The sequence below is a fragment of the Psammomys obesus genome, unplaced genomic scaffold (genome assembly GCF_907164565.1).
Source record: "Psammomys obesus unplaced genomic scaffold, mPsaObe1.curated_primary_1811, whole genome shotgun sequence".
NCBI lineage: Eukaryota > Metazoa > Chordata > Mammalia > Rodentia > Muridae > Psammomys > Psammomys obesus.
The window spans coordinates 21,611,151-21,632,650 of NW_026596073.1; the positions used below are offsets into that span (position 1 = coordinate 21,611,151).

Here is a 21,500-nt window from a genome sequence, read left to right on the forward strand (position 1 = left end):
TAGTTACGTAAGAACAGCAGTGACGAGCTTGAGCGGGGTGGGCCTACATGACAGCAACTGGCACGAGGCAAGTGACAGGAAGTACCACATTCCCTGCTCGGTCTCACCTGCTTCGCCTCTCAAGATGCTTAAGCTGGAACCTTTCGGGATGTTAAGCATTTAAAAGGAGCAACAATAAGAGTAACCTTATTCAAGGCTGAAGAATCCTCCTTAAGTCAGAAAGAATTAAAACATTTATTGGGCATAAATATATTACATATACACTACAGATACAGTTAGGTATTACATATAGCATAGTATTTGCAAAATCTATACATTAAAATTGATATGGCAGTTTTAATACAATGTATATGAAATAATCTAAAATTTACAAGACAGGAAAACATATGATTATTTTTTTTTCTCCTAAAGTTGAAAAGCTTGGAATGTATGTCCAACAGTGAGGTAAAACATTTTGTATTTCAATTTAAAGAATTGTGCAAGGATAACATTCAAACACATTCTATTAGGGCACTTTTCAATTTGGACACAAATACTGAATGACTGTAGCCAAAGAAACAGGGTTAGAAAATGTCAACATCTCAAGTTTGATAATAACAAGGCAGATAATATGCAAAATATTCTGTTAAAAAGTTTTCCTTTTAAACATTTTCTTTGAGGACAAAGGGCAGTTTGCTTCAGATGACTAGAATTTCTTGTGTCGGGGATGCGTTTGACATACAGAGAAGCATCAGAGCATCAGAAAGCCACTCACTCATTCCTACATATGGCAAAGGGCAGAGAGGATGTTAATAGAACACTTTATTTTATTGTTCCTTTGTAATGGCAATATATATAGAGTTATATATTCATAGCACATATACAGACTTGTGAGAGAGGGTAGTGCCATGTAGAGACTAATTTCCTGACTGAAGAGATTATAATGGATCCCGGATAATAGAGAGCAATAGAATAAAGTGCCGTCTGCGCGTGGGTTACACACTTCAGCGGTCTGATGGTTACAGAGCTTGGAAATCTCCAGAAGATCAAATGTTCAGAGAGATTTGGGCCTGAAGTATTATTTCCTTTAAAACAGTTCAACTAGTTCAGAGAATTCTTTGCAGCAGCAGTGCTGAAGTGTTCAAAAACAAAAACAAAAAGAGACTCTCCCCTCAAATAGCTTTAAACACTATTCCACTGAATTTGCCTTCACCCGCTTACAAGTGTCTCAGGGAATGAAGATGTGACGTCACAGTGGGTCAAACGACACACTTGGATGAAAAGATGAGTTTCTGAAGGCCAGAGCTTTGGCAAAAATATATTTACCTTGATACCATCAGTTTACAAGTCTAATTACACTAATTATTATAGTCAATAACAAAATACAGAACTCTCTAGTACTTAACTACATGAATATAGGCACACAATAATGCATTGATCTTAGCATTCCAAGAGATGATTATGGTTTTCTGGGTACATGTAAACCTTTCAATCACTGATAATGGATTTTTTTTTTCTTTTTTGGCATTTAATGAGTTAGATGCTCTTATCTTTAAAAACACAAGAAAATGTCAGAAGGCTAATACTACAGATGTTGCCAAGAAACAAAACTGACCTAAAAATTACAAAAGTATAAAACACACAAAATATAACATGCTATGAGGGCAAATTAGTACATAAGTACATTTTAAAATTTTTTACAATAAATAAAGATTGCACTGTAATTGGCATTTAAAGTACTGTATGCAGAATATAGTATAAATAAACCCAAAACAAAATAATGTTGGTTTCCCCATGACTTTGGTATGGGAATATTATAAGCTAGTACAGGGTACTTACTGCATCGTAGACAACATAGACCAAGCACAAAACAGCTATGATCAAGAAAAACCAAGGAGCAAAAATATACAGAAAAACCAGGACCAGGGGGATCGGCTGTGTCTGCTGCACCCTTTTGGAATACAGTTGCACCTCCAGCTCTTAGTGTCCCTGAGGTACTTGAACGTTGTGGACTTCACTGAGTGATCCAATGACTTTGGGTTAGAACTGATTATCTCATGACTCTAAGTGAACCTGGGAGAGGAACACTCTGCACTCCGATAGCACCGGTGGATGCAAGATCTCAAAGCACTTACAGGTACTGAATCCCCATTGGATGTGACTTCTCATGCAGGGGAAAACAGGCACAGAGAGGTTACAAAGCAAATTGGTGACAGATCCAGGGGGAGAATTTAGTAGGTTCTTTGGCCCCCCAAACACCCTGTGTGTACAGCCAGTTACCACTCCCTCTCTCTATGTGGCCAGATCAAGTCCCCAGAAACAGAAGGGCAGATGTAGATGGTTCCCTTGTAGGCCTTATCAGCAAGATTTTTCATCTACTGCTACATTAGTACTATGGGCACTGAAATGACAATACTGAACTTCATTTGCGTCACTGATACCCCAAAGAATAGCAAAAGGCAAATCTTTCAAAAACAATGGGTGGGCCAACATGTAAGAAGACAGCTCACAACCGTGAGGCACTCGACTGCCATGAGTTCTCGTCACATAGCTCTGGTCAAACGGAACAGAATATAATAACTCTAGTGATTAGATTAGAAGTAGTTATAGACAAAGACAGACAGGCAAGTTAAAGCAGCTTTTAAAGTAGCTGAACAAGGAAACAACTAACTATTGCACAATGCCCTCTTAAAGTTACTGCTATGGACCGACGAGGAAATCTACAATGCTCCATCACTTATAGGTGCATTTGGTTATGTGATTTCTTAGACAGGAAACTCATAGTGTTAAAAATCATAAGGGATACAGAGTAGTAAAACATTTTAGGTTAAAGCACACACTTTGACTTAAATGAGCTAAACGCAGTTACATAGCTGAGTGAAGACAGGATGGTCTCGGTGGCCTCCTGGGAAGGCACACGTGTTCTGTACGTTCTCATGTGGCAATACTCTATTGACAACACCGGAATCCCAGCCCTGAACTACATACACTGTGATTCTGTTTACAGATATAGATGATCAAGAAGTGACTGTGAATATAAATTACTGAACTGTAACACACAAAGAGATCAAAGGCTTGCAAAAGACATCAGTGGAAACAGAACAAAAGCATACTGGGAAGCTTGGAAACGCAAGCTCACTGGCACACTGGCTCTTGGTGTCTGGTGCTTTCCTGCTGCTCCTTTCTCTTCTTACTTATTCCTTTATTTATTAGTTTAAAAAAATCCAGTTTAACCTCTTCCTAGTTTTGCATCTCAAATAGGTGCAGCCAAACACTGTTCCCCGTGCCAAATCTGTAAAACAAGAGAAGTATATAAGTCAAGGAACAAAGAGACTCACGAAGGGGAGGCTGTGAGGAAATGTGTATTCAGCTATGCGGCGTTCCCCTCCTACCTCTGCTCTGCCGGATTTACTTCATTAGGAAGTACTGCAATATAAAGGCAAACAAAATGGACAAGGTTGCGAAGCCAAGCACGATGAGGGCAGCAAACTGTTCATCAGTAGGCATCATGCCCTTCATTCTGGCATCGTCCATGCTCCCCGTGTCCCCCGTAAGCATGACCTCACGCTGTTGTAGCACAAAAGCCACGGAGGGGCTGAACGCTCCACTGAGCTCCTGAGAGGTGTCCACACAACGGCGGCAGGCACACACGCGGAACCTGTAGTCCGTGTTGCTCTGGAGGCCTGAGATTTGGAAGGTGGCTTCTTCTCCCTTGTACACCTTCAAACGAAAAGCAGAGTCAGGGATGAGTAACTCACAACACTGTGGCTGCCACAGAAACTAACACGTACACCCAGAGCCTTGTGGGATACTGGCTCAAATGAACCCATAACAACCTCTGTGTGAATTTACTTGGAACAAGGTGCAATGTGAAAGCCAAAGACTCACCTTTTCCAGAAGTGAAGCTGGCTAATTTGTTAAGTAAGTCTAGATGCGGGGTGGCTAAATGTCTACAGTGCAGGCCAATGCCAGAAGAGGCTCAGTACAAACAGGTCTGTGTTTTCTCCTCCAGAACAAAGTAAGGTTTTTGAACGGAAGCAATAGCCACTAATATTGGCATAAAGCACAAAGTTCCTCACTACCTTTTTTTTTTCTCTTTAATAACTGGCGATCAGACACTCCCAATCTTCTGTCACTGTGAAGTATTGTTATCTATGACGCTCACACTTGAGAACCATGTAGTCAACTTACAAAGAGCAAAACAAAACAAAACAAAAACACCCTCCCCTAACTTCTTAAAAAATTTATACATTTTTCTTTTCTTATTATTATAATTTATTCAAATTGTATCCTGGCTCCCTGTATCCTTCCCTCGTCTCCTCCCAATCCCATCCTCCCTCCCTCTTCTCCCTCTATGCCCACTGATAGGGGAGGTCCTCCTCCCCTTCTATGTGACCCTGGCCTATCAGGTCTCATCAGGACTGATTGCATTGTCTTCCTCTTTGGATTGGCAAGGCTGTACACAGGGGGAGGTGATCAGAGAGCCAGGCACTGAGTTCATGCCAGAGAACATTCCCGATCCCTTTACTAGGGACCCCACTTGGAGACTGAGTCTCTGGGCTACAACAGAGCTAGGTTTTAGGTCCTCATTCAGAAGGACAAACACAATAGACATTGAAAGTAGGAGAAGACAGGGAACAGGACAGGAGCCTACCACAGAGGGCTTCTGAAAGACTCTACTGATCAAGGCATCGATGCAGAGGCTGAGACTCATAGCCAAACTTGGGGCAGAGTTCAGGGAATCTTATGAAAGAAGGGGGAGACAGAAAGACCTAGAGGAGACAGGAGCTCCACCAGGAGACCAACAGAGCCATAAAAACTGAGTCCCCTAACTCTAATAATGTAGTAAGAACATTTTAAACTTTGTGTTGCACCCCACTCTTGGCTGACCTCAGCCCCCTGAACCACTGGTTCAACACACACATGTAAGAGGGCCCTAATCACCATGACCCACCCTACCTGCTGTAAGCATTGCTTTGGCTTCCGGTTCTGCAATTTGCTCTGCAAGTTGTGTACACACACACACACACACACACACACACACACACACACACACACACAGATCATTCTTTCATTGTTTGCTCTAGACTATGCATTGTACACATTGCATTAATTTTTTTTCATAGACGTTTTTGTGCAGACCTCTGAGGACTTAAGTTTTCATTTTTTAGAGCCGACACTGAGAAACAGAAAGGCTGGGTCTCGGGGCAGCTGGACAGCCCATGCGAAAGACTAAAGCCATGTCCTTACAGCAGAGCCAGGTGCCAGCGTCTGCTGCGCTGTTCCTATCTTCACTTGTTACTGCACACCCCGTACTGTCTTAGTTACTGCAGTGGCATCAGTGCCAGCTCTTGCCAGTGGCATTCTATAGCTTCCATGTGTGTGCATGGCATTTCTGTAACCTCTTTTGTGCAGAGAGACACATGCCTTTTGCTCTGATTTGTAGACTCTCTCTCTGTAGATTCTGGAGCTAAGTCCTCTGGTAGATAGATCTGTTATGAGAATATAGTCTCAGTGGTTTCATGTTTTGCCCAACCTGAAAATATCCTGATTTAGTGGCTCACTCTTAGTGCTCTAGGAGTACTCTTTCTCCCATTAAGGAGAATCTGAGCTATGCCCCACCTCATAGACCTGAACAGAATCATGAAGAGTTTTAAACGGCTGGCTAGTCTTATGTCAACTTGACACAGACTAGAGTGATCTGAAAGGAAGGAACCTCAATTGAGAAGATGTCTCCATAAGATCCAAATGAAGGGCTTTTACGTAATTAGTGATTGATTAGGGAGGGCCCAGCCCATTGTGGGAGGCACCATCCCTGGGGTAGTGGTACTAGGTTCAATAAGAAAGCAGGTTGAGCAAGCAAGTAAGGAGCACCCCTCCAAGGCCTTTGTATCAGCTCCTGCTTCCAGGTTCCTGCCCTGTTTGGGTTTCTGTCCTGACTTCCTTTGATGATGAACAGAAATATGGAAGTGTAAGTCAAGTAAATAATTTCCTCCCCAACTTGCTTTTTGGTGATGCTGTTTCATCTCAGCAAAAACAAACAAACAAACAAACAAACAAACAGAAACAAAACAAAACAAAAAACTAAGATACCTATTACAGGGATTTGAAATGATCAGTTTGCTTAGAAATGAGCATGCTAAGAATTACCAGGAACAGGAGACTGAAGGTTGCTGAGGAAGGAGGCTGTGCAGGGATCTATTGTTGTGGTATCGACTCTTAGAAAATGTCATGTAATAACACATTGAAATTAGGTGGGAACAAAACCAACACCTGGCTGGGAGCAGCCACCATGGAGGTCTCTGGTGGAGGTCTCTGGTCAGTATCATGCCCACCTCTCCACAAGCATGGGGAATATCTTTGCAAACCTCTTCAAGGGTCTTTTTGGCAAAAAAAATAAATATGCATTCTCACAGTGGGCCTGGATGCTGTAGGGAAGACAATTCTATACAAACTGAAGCTGGGCGAAATTGTGACCACCATCCCCAGCATTGGTTTCAATGTGGAGACTGTTGAAAACAAGCATGTCAGCTTCACTGTGTGGGATGTGGGCAGCCAGGACAAGATCTGGCTGCTATGGCACCATTACTTCTAGAATACCCAAGGCTTGACCTTGTAGTGGACAGCAATGGCAGAGAGTGTGTGAACGAGGCCTGTGAAGAGCTCATAAGGATGTGAGCTGAAGATGAGCTCCAGGACGCTGTTCTTGTGGTGCTTGCCAACAAGGAGGGCCTCCCCAATGCCATGAATGCGGCTGAGCGCACAGACAAGCTGGGGCTGCACTCTCTACGCCACAGGAACTGGTGCGTTCAGGCCACCTGTGCCACCAGCGGGGGAGGGGCTCCATGAAGGACCAGACTGGCTGTCCAATAGCTCCGGAACCAGAAGTGAACCAGACTCCTCCATCCCCCTCACTTCCTCCTCTCCGCCCTCCGCTTTCCTCTCCTGTGGCAAACCTTCGACTCTGTGGGCCGGAGTGCCAGAGGCTATCTCTGTGGGTTGGTCACAGTGCGCTCTGCACCGTGCTGTACATGTGCAGCCGAAGCCTGCAGCCGGGTTTTAATTTAATGCAAACAGTTTCTGTTTCCACTGAGGCAGTTTCTGGTGCTCCCATGCATATTACTTAGCTTTTTTATTTTAAAAAGAGAATCAACTCACTGTCAGTACTGAGAAGGGATTTGGGTTTAGGGGCACCTGGCTTCCGGGACCCATTGGGCTGTAGACTGGTGTTAGTATCCATTTGATGGTTGGTTTTAAACCCAAACTCTGTGCATTTTTTTAAAAAAAATACTTAAAAAGTAAAGGACAAGAACACTTGAACACACAGAACGGAGACTATGCCTAGCGTAGGTTTTGTGGTTATGGTCTGAATGCTGGTCCGTCAGACCACCTGTTTCCCTGTGGGAAGAGAAAGAAGGTGATGAACAAACCACCATCCGCTGCCTGGTCACAGCAGAGGCCCCGTGACTTGCCTGTCTTTGGGTCACCTGCATTCCACAGCATTGTGCTTACATGGTCTTCTAGGGGTGGGCTGGGAAGCACTGTGGGATGCGGGGGCCCACTTGTGCTTGGTGTGTGGCTGGGCCAGATGGCAGCCTGCATACCTAGCTTACTCTTGGGCCCACTTGGCCATGCTGGCAGAAGGCCTGGGCCTCACCAGCAGGAGTGTGTGCAAGCTAGGAGGGTCCGTCCACGTACGGACCCACACCCTGGAGCACCCCATCTCCATGTGTGAAGTAGCTTCCCCCCTCAGCCTGCAAGGGTCCGATCTGCCATCGAAAGATGACCTCTACTTTTTTTCTTTTGTATTTTGATAGACACTGAAGAAGCGGAAACTGTTAAATTTATCTTGGGGAAAAATTAAAAAAATAAAAACCATTTTATGAAAATGTATGGTTTGCAATAGGCTTAACTAATACAGATGGGGTGGGAAGTAGGTAGCTGCAACTAAACCAAGGCAGGTGAGGTCTGACTAACGGAGATTTTTAAAAAGAAACATTAGCCGACCCCTTCCTGAGCGACCTTGTATCTCCCCTGATCTCCCTGAAGGACAGTCACTTGCCAAAGGGAACTTTAGGAGATCTGGCACATGGCACTTGTAGCCATTAGCTGAAGACGCTGCTTTGGTCTTCACAGCACGTCTGTGGGCACCAATGCCAGCAGTTCTTATGAGACAGTCACCGGGGCCTCAGGCTGTGCCTGTGCAGGGTGATTTCCCAAGGGGCGCTGAGACTCCAGACAGGTGGCACTGGCTGATCATGCCTCATATCCCTTCGTTCTCACTTATTCTGACAGGGACCCGATTATGGGCCTCTTTTCCTGCCTCAACCCAATTTAAGAGAGGTGGTGCTCCATTTAAGATTTTTCTTATTGAAGCCATCAATCGTAATATTGTAAAAGTATACATGTGAAATTATTTATTTCTTTTTACAGAGGTTATTTTTGTTCTTGACTTGGTGCAGTATTTTAAACTCATTTTGAAATGTTTACTCTAAGCAGGAGGGCAGAAAGCAATACTCAGATAAGTGAAGAATCTAACAGTCTTCCAGGGGAGGAGCACGGAGCTCGGTGCGACCTGGGTGGCTGTAGGTTCGTCCAGGGCGCCCCTCCTTCCCGGGACGGCCACACACTTCCCTCTCGTGACTGGATGGATGTGAGGCATTCGGTAACAATCCAAGCTGCCGGGTTATTGTAACTGAGGATTGGCAATAGGAATTCATTCTCCCCAGTCCTAGGACCACGGGAAGCAGATGTGTCCTCGGACATCCTGGGGCTCAGATGGGAACGTGCTACCCTGTCGGCCTTTCCTGTGGACCCAGCAGTGCTGGGGACTACTGAGTGGGCGAGGCCCAGCAAGGGCGTTTCCACTCAGTGGGCCCACAGGCAGTGCAGACTGATGGAATGCCTCCAAACGCACAACAGCTAAGAGCTCAGGGTCCTAGGTCTGCACGTCAAGAGCGCCAACACAAAGTCAGATCATGTGACATCTTAAGCAGATGCTTACGTAAGAATTTTTCTTCATGCGACACTAAAAAAGAACTATATGCTTAAAAATTAGTAGAATAAATGACAGCCCTGAACGATTTCTATTTCGATCTGTTTTGGTTTTGTTGTGGATTTGAAACATGGCAGGTGATTAAAGCAGCTTCGCAGGTATATGTTTACAGTTATTGAGACATATGCTGGCTCCAGGTTCTGCTCTAAACATAACTTTAAAATGGCGGAGCCAACAGAAGACCCTTCCTCAGAATGCCCTTTGTGGCCACATGAAGGATCAATATTTATCCCAGTTCTGCGTTCTGAAGATGACATAAGGTAAACATACATTTATAAGGAAATGCCGACTATTTAAAGGTGAGCCCCACAGAATTCCTGATGTGTTGACGGTTTCCTAAATGCAACCAGTCTGAGCAATCATTAGCAACAGAAAACGTTTTCTTGAGATTTGTCAACTCTATCCTCTTGTCTTCGATGTTTATATTCAATACTTTTTGGTAAAGGTTATTGATATCTAAACAGAGATCTGTATAATTCTGCTTCATTATTTTTTTTTGTGCTGTGCAAAAACGAAAATGAGTTGCATGTATGTAGAGACGTTTTCACCTTTCAGGAATGTTTTGTAGTAATGCCATTTGAAAAAACTGAAGACTATTGAAAAACAGTTTGAGCCTGGACTGTTCATTACGTGGCAGAACAGACAGATATATACATGCATTTGAATGTAAAAGGAAGAGGTAATGAGAAATTGGTACTTAGCTAATAGATGCTTATGCAACTACTAAAACAGGCTTCCCCGTCATTATGATAACGAGAGAAAGCTGAACCACAGAAAAGCTCGAACAAAGCAAACTTAAGTCAGCGCTTGAGGAAAGGCATGGGACCTGCCTGTCTGGTAGAATCAACATCACTGGTCTTTCCACCATGAAGGAAACACACCGCCACCTGTGTAAATTACCGAGCCACCTGGAAACTGCCTCCTCCACGCACACTGTAAGAAGCACTGACTGAGTGCCAAACTATGTGCCAGTCTCAGAAAACTAAAACTGAATCACCCAAGCCCCACCATCAGTGGGTCCTGTGATTGGCGCTGTAATGGAGGAATATGCAGCGCACACGAGGGCCCTGACTCCCCTGCCGCCACTCAGCAGTGGTAATTACCTCCCATCTGCTTTGGCTTTGCCACTACAAATCCAAAGCCTGTTGTCTATTATCCCCACACATTATACAAATAGCCTTTATTTTCTATCTCATGTCGGGACAAGGAAGGCAGTGCTCAAAACATCACATTCAAGTTAATGCTTACTGAAGAGAGAAAGGAAGGGGGGGAGAAAGAAAAACAACAAAATACCCCAAACCCAGTACAAATTGTCCCTCACGAGCTGTGTCAACCATGGCTTCTCCTGTTACTACCGCATTTCTTGGTAAATGTAGGAAATATGTGGACATCTCTGTTTATGAAGCCTGCCCTACATTGCTCTGCTCTTGATAACAATTGTCTATAGCCAGTTATGGTAAGAAAAATGTTCTATAGCAAATATATGACTGTACATCATATCAGAACTTAGTACTTGTATATCCGCAGGGCTACCCACGTAGCACTGAACAGTGGCTTTAAAAAGCTAACCGGATGAAATGTAAAATACTGTGTAGATTAGTCTTCATGTGACGACGGTGGACACGTGCAGAAACTGCACACACGGTACAGCCCCTTTCCCTGAGAAGCAGCACTAACCATTTTGAGAAGCAGAACATTTTTTTTTCCAAGAACAGGTGGAAAAGCATGGTCCATGGAACAAAAAGTTTTAAAAACACGGCAATGAACATATGACTGTCCTGTGGAGTATCAGATGAGAAAACAAGCCATTTCCTGGCACCCTTGGCACTGTGTGGAATGGGATGAGGTGTCTAGCTAAATCCAGCAGGGAGAACTCTTTTGATGAGGTGTGTAATGGCACACATGAAATGAGAAACTCCTCAGAGGCAACAGGATTAGAACAAGACAGGAACATGAGAGGGAAGCACTGTGGTTGTGTTCTTGTGAGCGGCATGGTGAAGGCTTTGGTGATATCATCTGCTCATGGCAACCAATGCCGACAGATGTCAGACTGAAGATGAAGTTTTTGCAAGATGTGGTTAAAACAATTCAGTCATTATCTGATGCCCATATTAACAAAATATATCAAAATGTCCAAGAACTTCTTGGAATATTTTAGGCACACTTTGTTTATAAGTACTTTTAAAATTATTGCACAAAAAACACCAGGGAGAAATTTGAGTAAAACTCTGAGTCACATTTTCTTCTGTGTATTTGAAGACTCAAGGGCTAAAACCAGAGGCTTTTACAAACAATGCCAACATTTCCCAGGACAGCTCACCCTTTTGAGTTCAATGAAAATGGACTATGAAGCGTGCCAAGTGAAGAATGAATCGAATAAACAGTCTTATGACCTGATTTCATCAAGGAGTTGATATGTTCCAGGGGACGTCACAGAAACCCTACAGTCTCTGAACCCATTATAGTCAAATGACCAGAAATGGTGTTACTCCAGAAGAAATTAAGGACCAAGAGGTGTGAAATGGTTAAAAGCAAATTCATTATCTGACTATATGAGGCTTGTACCTTCTCTGGAATAGGTTTAATTCTGAGCTATTTTGACAAATGGATGGCCTGAGTCTCTACCTCAAATCAGAATCTGTATTCTAACAGGTTCCTAGAGTTTCTGAGCCACAGGCCTTAAGGGTCTGCTGGCCATCTCCTTATCCGCCCACTGTCACTTCTGTAACAAAGGCAGAGAGGACACGGAACTTGGTTGCTGGGTTAAGATACCTTCCTCTGGGGTCACTTCAGTTTTCAGTCACACCAAGAGAGATACGTGCAGATTATATACCACTAGACATAAATACACCACTTGAAACTCTTCACAAGTTCATGCTTGGGACTTGAAAAGCCAGGAAAAATACCAGCAGATAAGAAATGAAATGTAAACGATACAGCTGGTGTCAGGCTGTTTCAACCACTGTCATAACAAATATGTAGCTCACTGCATCACTCATGGCTACGCTCAAGGCAAGGAGCCAGCCTGATGCTAGATAGCTGACATGTGTAGACACTGGTCCTTACCTGTTTGTACTCAGATTCTCTTCCAACCAAGACCTGCAGAATGTAGTTAACAGGGTCACCTTTCATTGGTGGTACCGTGTCCCAGAAGATTTCACATGAATTTCCTTCTAACTGCGTCACTCGAGGTGCTGCAATACAAAATAACATACCCAAGCTCAGAATTCAAAGTCTCATATCAGTGGTCCATATTCTAATACTGCTAGTGAGAACTAGAGAGAGTGAGATGGCACTGACGTCCAGAGATGGAACTTGATTTGTCCAGCTTCCTGCTAACCCTGCTCAGTAAACCTCAAGAAAAGGAAGTTACCCCAGGACAGAAAGCCCAGCTTGCTTGCCCATCCATCCATCCATCCATCCATCCATCCATCCATCCATCCATCCATCCATAGATATCTATCTTTTATGGCTGTTGATCACCTTCTACAAGGTTTAGGGCACTTTCCATGTGCTAGGTACTTTAAGGGCATGGAAATAAGATCAAGACTGCTTCTAAGGACTCTATTTTTGTTTGTTTTGCTGGGTGTTTTTTCAAGACAGGGTTTCTCTGTGTAGCCTTGGCTGTCCTGGACTCACTCGTAGACCAGGCTGGCCTCAAACTCAGAGTCATCCACCTGCCTCTGCCTCCTTGAGTGCTGGGATTACAGGTATGCACCATCATGCCTGGCTTCTAAGTACTCTAAGACTTAGGTATAAGAAGATAAGAATAAAGTATGGGGTTGGCACAGACAGAAAGTGGGCATGTGACCGATTCACACAGGGGGCACAGGCCCACATTTACATCTTAGTTCACTCAACTATTGGATCTAGTCATATTTAAATCTAAATTATATTAGTCTGTAGTAAGGTACTTAAAATCAGACCACCACCACCCTGTTTGTGGTCATGTGCTGGAGATCAAACCTTTGCTAGGGCAAACATTCTGCTTGTGAGCTGCACCCGCCCCTGGCCCTTCAAATGCTACATAGTTTGAGAATGTCCGTTTCCACTCTCCAGATCCACTTCTACTTTCATTCCTAATCACCAGCTTATTTAAAGGCAGTCATTTCTATTTGCCACTCTGTAAGATATGACATTATTTCAGAAAAACAAAAAACTTTAAAAAGAGAAAGAACCTATATTGGAATTGCCTCGCTAAAATTACAAGCAGTTTATGGAAAACTAAATAAGGAATCTCACTGGACTAAGAGGATCTTCAGCAGAGGCAGCAATTGCCTGAATATAGGAGGCAGAGGAAGAGCCTGGTCACGTGATATTCGAGAATCCTGCCCCTTGGAGGCCAAAGCACCGTGAAATCCCTGTGCTACTCTAGCTTCTGTGGAGTGAATCTTGCTAAGGATCACTCCGAGAGGCAAAGTTAGCTCCCAATGTGAGACTCAAGGCTAGACACCCCTCCCCCCAATAAGCCACAGCAGAATCAGCTTCCGTCTTTTCTAGGCCCAGAGATAGAGGTGCACCCACGGGCTGGGCATTCACCGCTAAAATGGCCCAGCACTGCATATGTAAAGGACACATGCCACACGGAGCAGTGGCTAAGTGGGGCAGGGGAGCCTCATGAGGGCATATGCCGTGAAGTAGCCGTGGAAGCAGCTACACCAAACCTGGAAGATCCCAAGCTAGACAGTGATCCAGGTTCTGGTGACCCCTTACTTCCTATATCTGTGCTCTGGATGTAGGAAACCTCAACAACTTCATATGGAAGCTTCCCTAGGGGCAAACACAGAGGACCTTCTCCATAGTAAACCTTCCCCTCACAAACACATATACACAAACATACACTTCACCATCAGGGCCACTTTGGGCAATGGCTGGATGGGATAATGCTGCTTTGTCTAAGGAGGAGTCCAGGGACCTGTGTAAGAACGTGATTTTTGGGTGAAGAGACAAGACTCAGGAAGGAGTCCAAATGCAAACTTCAGCTCCTGTCACTATCAGCCCTACCCAGGCCCGCCACTCACTCAACTCTGTGCCTGGCGGGCTTGGAGAGAGGGCCCAGCTACAGTGGCTCTGTCCACATCCTTGAGAAAGATGGGGATTTGCATATTTGTTGTGGGGTGACTTCTGTAGGACCTGATTCCTCCAAGGGTATAAAGCAGGAAGCCCTGAAAACTCCAGGAGTCACACTGTTGGTTGCTGCCTTGGGTTTCCGACAGCACCCTCGATGGCCAGGGTGCGTGCCTACAAGGAAATGCTGATGTTGCCTGAATCAACTCTAGTTTCCAGGCATCAAGGCTACCCAGAGATGAATTCCAGCTTCTGAATGTCTTCAGGAAAGGAGGTGTGAAAACCATTTTTAGCCCTCTATTTTGAACCAAGTCTCATTCCTAACCCAAAGGTTGCCACTCATATCAGTTCTTTTGTCTATTATATTTGGGGATGGGGCTATTTCATTTACTACACTATTTGCAATACACGCATGTATTTTCAACAGTCTGTATATGTAGGTATTTCTTCCAGATAACCCGCCACCCAGCTTTCTTTTTTTTTTTTTTTGAGAAATTTTGAATTCATCTTACTATGAGAAATATGAAGAATGCATTTATGGCCCAAACTGAGTTTCCCACATGTAGACTCAATGCCTCTTTACCGTCCCAGGACAGTGCGTTGGGGGCTGCTACACACCTTTGAGGGTGGGAGGGACACTTTTGGTTGTGCTGAAGGTGTAGGTTTCTGAGAAAGGCCCCTCCCCTGCCTCGCTCGCTGCCTGGATTCTGAAGGAGTAGCAGGTGAACTCCGTTAGTCTCTGGACCTTGTAGGTGTGGCTGGGTCCTCTGTAGATTGAAATAAACCTAGACAGAGAAAGGAGCAGAATCCATTAGCCACCGAGTTTCTCTCGATGATAAATTGTGATGCAAACTCATGGAAAGATCAGGGCTGACCTGATAAATCTTCCTATCGCCCGAAACAACCCATTGCTATGTGATGGATGTTTAATGTTCAAGAAAACACACAGAGAAGCACATGCAAAGAGCAGAATGAAGTTTCACAAACATTAGTTGTTCGTATTTTTATTTACTAATAAACAGAATTTTCAAGTGTTTCACTGTGGTTAGTGGTAACTCACCTTCGGGATGTATTTGGCAGTGGAGTTACTCTTCAGTGGGCACTTGAGAAGAAGACGCCTATTTACTCAGATTTTCCAAATAACAGAAGTTGAGGGGATTCTTTAAATGCTGATCTTTATTTATACATGACCTCACAAAGCCCTTTCCTAAGTTAGCAGAAAGACATCTCTGATGATTATCTTTGAGAAAATACGTGGAAAGACAAAAAGTACCAGGTTCAGAATTATCATCGGGGTAATTAAAATAAGAGAGAGAAAAAAGGCATCAGCAGTTTTGACTGGCTGATACTGGTTTCTTTTAACATTTGGTCCAATATTTCTTCGCTAATTAAGGTATTTTTTTAACATGTTAATTTTCACTTGAGTATGTGCCTCATGTGAATGGGGGCGCGTGCAGAAACCAAAGGGCAGGTCTGTCGTGTTGGTTCTGTCTGCTCTCCCTCCACGTACGGAGGCTCAGCAAGCACGTCTAGCCACGAGGCCGTCATGCTGACCCTCAATAGTCTTATGAAACATAAGTACAACAATGCCTTGTACTTTAGGTATTTTTCTCAGCTTATTTCATAAACTTAACTTTGTCACCCCAGTGAAACTGGAGTACCTGGAGCTACAGATATACTTTTTATCACTTACTGGCCATTATTTCACAAACAATGTTATTTCCCAGAACTTCTTCGATATTTAAACGTCACTGGCCTCGGGACACTTCGGCCAGACACATGGTCTTGCACATTGGCCATGTCATGGCTGGTTACTCATGCCCAGGGTTCCCTCAGCATCTGAGGGAACCGCTACTGGGGGTGACAGAATCATTATTCAAAATGTCTGACAGCTGTTGGTTTGGCTCAGGGAGAAGGGGCATTGTTGCACTCCTTTAAGCAATCATTCTTGAACATCTGATGTGTGCTCAGCTCTGGGGGCCTGGAGTTGAATGAGCCTCACCCCGAGAGAGTGTTGGCCCCGTGTGAGGGTAGGGAGCTCTGGAGGGCAGCAGCAACTTCGCTGTGTGGAACAGTCCTGGAGGGGAGAGTGGGTGGATCCATGGGCAGTGAGATACAGACAGACTGAACAACTTGAAGAGAAAGGGGGGGGGAAACCCACCCACCAGTCAGTATCACTGCACAACATCCAGGCACTCATCAGCCTCTGTAATTGAGTTCCTAAGTCCCGGCAGGTTCACTTAATGTTCTGAATGTTTTGCTTCAGGAGGAAGTGCCTTTTCCTGAAGGCAGAGCATCGTTAATTTAAAGGAAAGCCAGGGCCCGGGTTGGAACCCACGGATAACCATGGCAACCTGCTTAGCATGCTCAACACATTACTGCCTTAATGAAGACACCCAGCTAATGTAGAGGCAAGTGGCTACTTATTAACTCAGCTCACCTGGGCTAAACTCACCAGCCAGGGTAATTGCCCTTAATTGTATCACAAATGGAAGCCACGGCTTAAGAACTGACACTGTTAAATCTCCATTATGGTGGCCAGCGAACTCAGTTTTTAATAGTCTGGAGAAATATCTCCAGCCCTCCATACTCCAAGGACACTGCTTCCCGTAGACAATAGGTTGCAGAAGCACTCAAGGCCACTAAGAAATTCACTGAAGCAAATTCAGAGATCTGAGCTCATACTACGGTCCAAACTGAGCAAGCATACATGCATACAAGTCTCAAATGCATCAAAACGTACTGTTTCTAGATTATTTGGTCCCCTTCGTTCCCTTGTATTGCTCATGTACCAATGTACTTAACTGGTACTCCAACTTATAAAAAAAAAGCAGGGCAGAATGGTTAACAGTGATGACAAATTGACAAGTGTGTCACTAATGCACCTATTTACTTAGGTTCTGAGACAGTGTTCCTCCCATCTGTGAGAAGGGCCGAATTAGAGTAGAAAGAGTGGAAAGGTTTTGAAGCCCTTAGCCTGAAGTGCCACAGGCACAATGCTGAAGTATCTTGCTTGCAGTGATGGCAGAACCAGGGAGCCACATGAGGCCAGCTTGGGACACTAGCCCTGCTGGGAGGGTAAGCTGGGTCCTGGCAAGCTACAACTCCCAGGGAAAGGGGATGAGAATGTCAGGAAAGCAGCTAGTTCTTCCTTCTTCAGAGCTCCAAAGCCAACATGCTTCTGGCCAGCCTTGCTTAGCACACTGCTTACACGGACACCAATACATCTCAGTTGGCTTGTTTCTGTGAAAGCCATCACCGCTCTGCCTGATTTTCATCCCTACACAAAGGGTGAGTGAGGGAGGATCCTCCTCCTTAGCTTTAAAACATATGTGGAAATGGCTGGACTAGAGAGCAGCTAGTTCCTATGTCATGCATTTAACCAGTCACAGAGCAGCTGGTGAGGTGAGGCAAGATGGTAGACACAGCCCAGGCCTGCCCCTGAGTGAAGTGGGGATGGCCCAGGAGGGAAAAATAGGAATTCCAAGGGTTTGGGGTGAAACAGCCAAACAGTAATAGCATTAGTGTCACACACAAGGGTCGACTAAAGAAGCAGATGTGCCCTGTCCTCCGGGGTGTGAGTCATAAAGGAGACACACAGATGAGGAGGCCCGATTAATGAAGCAAGATGACACAGCCCCTGCTTTCGGAGGACTTTGTCCTTAACCTCACTAGGGGAGGTGTGGCCACATGCAGATGTCGCAGACACACACACAGCATGCCTGTGCATTCTGAAAGCCTACCCTTCCCTCCCTCCGCACTCCAGGCTCCTCTAGGCCTTTCTTACTCTCAGAGGACAAAGAGGTAAGGACCGAAATACTGCACGGATAGTATGATGTAAGCTACGAGGAAGACTTGCTAAGTTGTATTTGTTCACGCCTGATTTCACGTACTACTATTTTCAAAAAAGAAAGTCACTAAACAAATGCGTTCCAGTCCACACCCAAGTCAGCAGAGAAGTCAGAAAATGAATCAAGTCCTGCCTCTCAATTTCGGTTATCTGAAAATATGATATTCCTATGATAATAGCCAATTTGATACTTTTTTAAGGGTTTTAATTTGAAAACTGTAAAGGGGTCCCGTGGCTTTGTTTCTTTAGACTCCTAGGATCTAGGCGCTTGGGAGGACCCTGTCAGAACTGGCTGAGACAGAACTCGTCCCAGGGACGGTGAAACACTAGCTAGCTGTTTAGCTTCTCTGTGCCCCAGCACTCACCTGCACCAGGAGAGGATGGAACTTACAGAGCTTCGGTGAGGTTTAAGTGGGTTATGGAAGTGTGAGAACTAACTTTGCTAGGCAGTGATCACTTCATCCATGTTAGTTGTAACTGTGTATGCACCTGTGCCAGATGTCGACTTTTGGTGCCCTCTGTTGCTTTCAACCTTCCTCTTTGGAGCAGGGCGTCTCACTGACCCAGAGTGCACCACTATGGCTAGAATGGCTAAGAGGACAATCAGTTCTCTTGTTTTGTGTCATTTCCTCTAGTGCCGGGACCAAACCTGGAGCCTTAACCACCGAGCTAAAGAGATTTAGAAATGGCTCCGCTTTACCTCCTAAGGGACCACCTTGTCGCCAAGGGCAGCGACAGAATGACATTCATTTCTCTGGGTGGAGAGCTGGCTATGTGGGAAGAGAGGAAATCCCTGGCCAGGACACTGTGCTGCCCTCAGACGTGACCCGGGGCTTCTTCAGAGGTGCTGTAACCCTCCTCATGCTTAGATGCACCAGAGAATGTGGGCAGAGCCACGGTAACACTATGGTAGCATTGAACTTGAACAGCAATATGGAATGCTGGTGCCTGACATAGGTGGGGTCTCAGGTAAATGGCTCACTCCGATCCTGAGTATCCTTCCTGACATGCAACAGCTAGACAGTACCACGCATGTGTGGCGCTTTGTTGCCAGTGTTCCAGTGACTTAAAGATGGTTCATCTCTCTGGGCTTACGGCAATGACACACCTCTGTCATAGTATACTGGTGGATACGTGTCCTCGCTTATTACCCAAACCCAGTGACACACAAGAACATCAGTGAGAAGGAACCCAAAGGCAGGCTAGACTTCTTTGTTGTGGCCTGCCTACTGCAGCCATTCTGGTGGGCTGAGCATGGGAGAGGCTGTGGATGTGGGGAAGGAGGACTTGGAGATTTCTGTACCTTCCCAATTTTGCAGGGAACCTAAAACAGCTCTAAAAACAAAGGCTGCAAAACTACTCAGAGAAAGCTCTCCATTTCTGTGAATATGAGATATTTTTGCTTATTCTGTTTGTTGGTCATGGACCTCCAGGGACTCAGAGTGGGAGGTAGCAGTTCCAGGAGCAGGAGATATGCAGAAACCTCAGCCTGAGTGCAGAGCTGGGGACCTTCACCATGGAGCTGAACAAGTCAGTCGAGAAGGCCAACTTCCAGACAGTCCTAACAACTGTGCTCACCTGACAGGAGGTCTTATGAATCTAAGTGAAGGAATCCAGAAAAGTCTGTGCTATTAAACATGCCATGAAGACAAACCAACAGACTCCAGACAGTCTCAGGAAAGCCTGGTGAGAGCTACCCTCCTCATCTCAGTATTTTAGGCTTCCATATTCATCGTGAAAGATGATGTGTTTGCCTCAAGTGCAACTGATGGAATAAATTCAGCCACATTACATATTAATCTGTTCTTTTACTTCAAATCAATGGTGGGCAAAAGACAATGATGTGGAAATAATTTAGTTTTAAATATTTTCTTAAAACAGTTTTCTTTTGAGAGAAACTCTCTGAATAACTCAGATCTTAAATTCTTTGTGGAAATCAAGGCTTAATGTTATATGTTTTTGTTTTCACTGCCTTGCTGCTCCCGTAATCTTTAAGCGGACAACAGTTCATGGATATTAACTACTCAACATGACTAACCTGTTGGCCTAACATGGCCTGTAGTTCACAAAAGGCTTCCAGTGGTACCCTTCAAAACACATTTCACAATATCATACATTAACAGCTGGTCACAGATCCAGTATGGCTATATTTATTAACATTATATCATCATCTTTCGCCCTCTTTTTCTTGGGCCTTCATGGAAGGAGGGTGTGTGTGTGTGTGTGTGTGTGTGTGTGTGTGTGTGTTCTATGCTTCCTATAACACTCAAGTGGTGTTTGGAAATAGAAGGTATTAAAAACATGGACAGGAAATGCCCCCACTGTGCCAGGAACACAGAGTCCTACCATCTCTACGAGGAAGCAGATGGACACAGATGGCACCATGTTGGGACAACATAGTCAGGGAGTCCATTTTCTAGACTGATTCGGATGTTAGTGAAAGTACCTGTTTATATGAAAGTGGCAGACACTATTTCCAAGAGAACTAATGGAAAAGGGTTAATTAACTTCCTACCTCCTGTTCCTGGTTGTCTATTGTCTTTTGACTTGTGAATTAATTAGGCTATAACATTGTTTTGGTTAATGAGTTGGATTTTTTATGCTTCCCCATCACAAGCATTAACATTTCATTGTGCTTAATAACGTTTTCAATTTGATTTTTTTCAGATTTATTTATTTTAGGTTTGCCTATTATATGAATGAATGTGTACGACATACTTGCTTTGTGCCCAGAGTCCAGAAGAGGGCACCAGATCCCCTAGAACTAGCTCTGTAGATGGTTGTGACCTGCCATATGGGTACTAGAAATCAAACTCCAGTACTTCCAACTGCTGAGGCATCTTTCAGGCCTGATGCTAACTTTTTTACAAGGAAAGGAAGAAACAGAAATCCCATGCTTATATCTTATTGCCTAAACTGTATTTTAGACATTGATATACTCAAAGAGAAATTCATTTGTATTCATAGAAGGCGCTCCCTCCTCATTTTTAAGGTTCTTTCTGAGAGGCTTGAAACTTCCCAGTTTTCTATGTGGGTTTCAAATACCTAAAATGAATCTCACTTCTAAGGATATGAGTCCCAGAGTTTTCCAGATGGTTGCCCATGTCTACTGCAGTGGCCTTGCCTCAGTGTGGGGAAATGCTACTGATATTTATTCTATTTATTTATAAAGTACATCAGAGGTAAAACCCATTATCGGATTCTACTCCAGGTCCAATCAGATCTCAAGTCTTTCGTTTACCACTCTCAGCCCTGATTGTTCCAAGGAATTTGGACCTGAAGTTGAGCAAGCTATCAATAATTTTTAATTTTTTATGATGACTCTTTATGATTGTATTCTAAGACACTAAAATGTCTCTAAAACACATTTTCTCTATTAATTAGGGACTGGAGGCCCAGGCATCATCATATGTACTTTGCAGCCTGGGAAACTCAGGCAAAAAGCAGTCCAGGTATATATCCCTGGTCATCTGAGAAGTCAATAGCAGGTCGAGGATTAAGACAGAGACCTGACAAGGGTATTGAGAACTGCAGTTGCCTCCTGGGTAT

At 44.3% G+C, this 21,500-nt stretch overlaps 1 protein-coding gene and 1 pseudogene across 6 annotated transcripts in view; one reads left to right on the plus strand and one right to left on the minus strand.

Moving 5' to 3' along the window:
• Positions 1-215: 215 nt before the first annotated feature.
• The window catches only part of Fndc3b (fibronectin type III domain containing 3B), a 296,408-nt gene continuing 275,123 nt past the window's right edge, over positions 216-21,500 (minus strand). For all 6 annotated transcript variants that reach the window (XM_055625918.1, XM_055625922.1, XM_055625916.1 and 3 more), the window contains exons 24-27: positions 14,720-14,886; positions 12,101-12,228; positions 3,372-3,699; positions 216-3,271 (exon numbers count right to left, since the gene is read on the minus strand). In XM_055625918.1, coding sequence (XP_055481893.1) covers positions 3,388-3,699; positions 12,101-12,228; positions 14,720-14,886 — 607 coding nt within the window. In that variant the 3' untranslated portion in view covers positions 216-3,271; positions 3,372-3,387. The remainder of the gene's footprint in view (positions 3,272-3,371; positions 3,700-12,100; positions 12,229-14,719; positions 14,887-21,500) is intronic.
• LOC129690477 (ADP-ribosylation factor 1-like) lies at positions 6,327-7,042 on the plus strand (annotated as a pseudogene).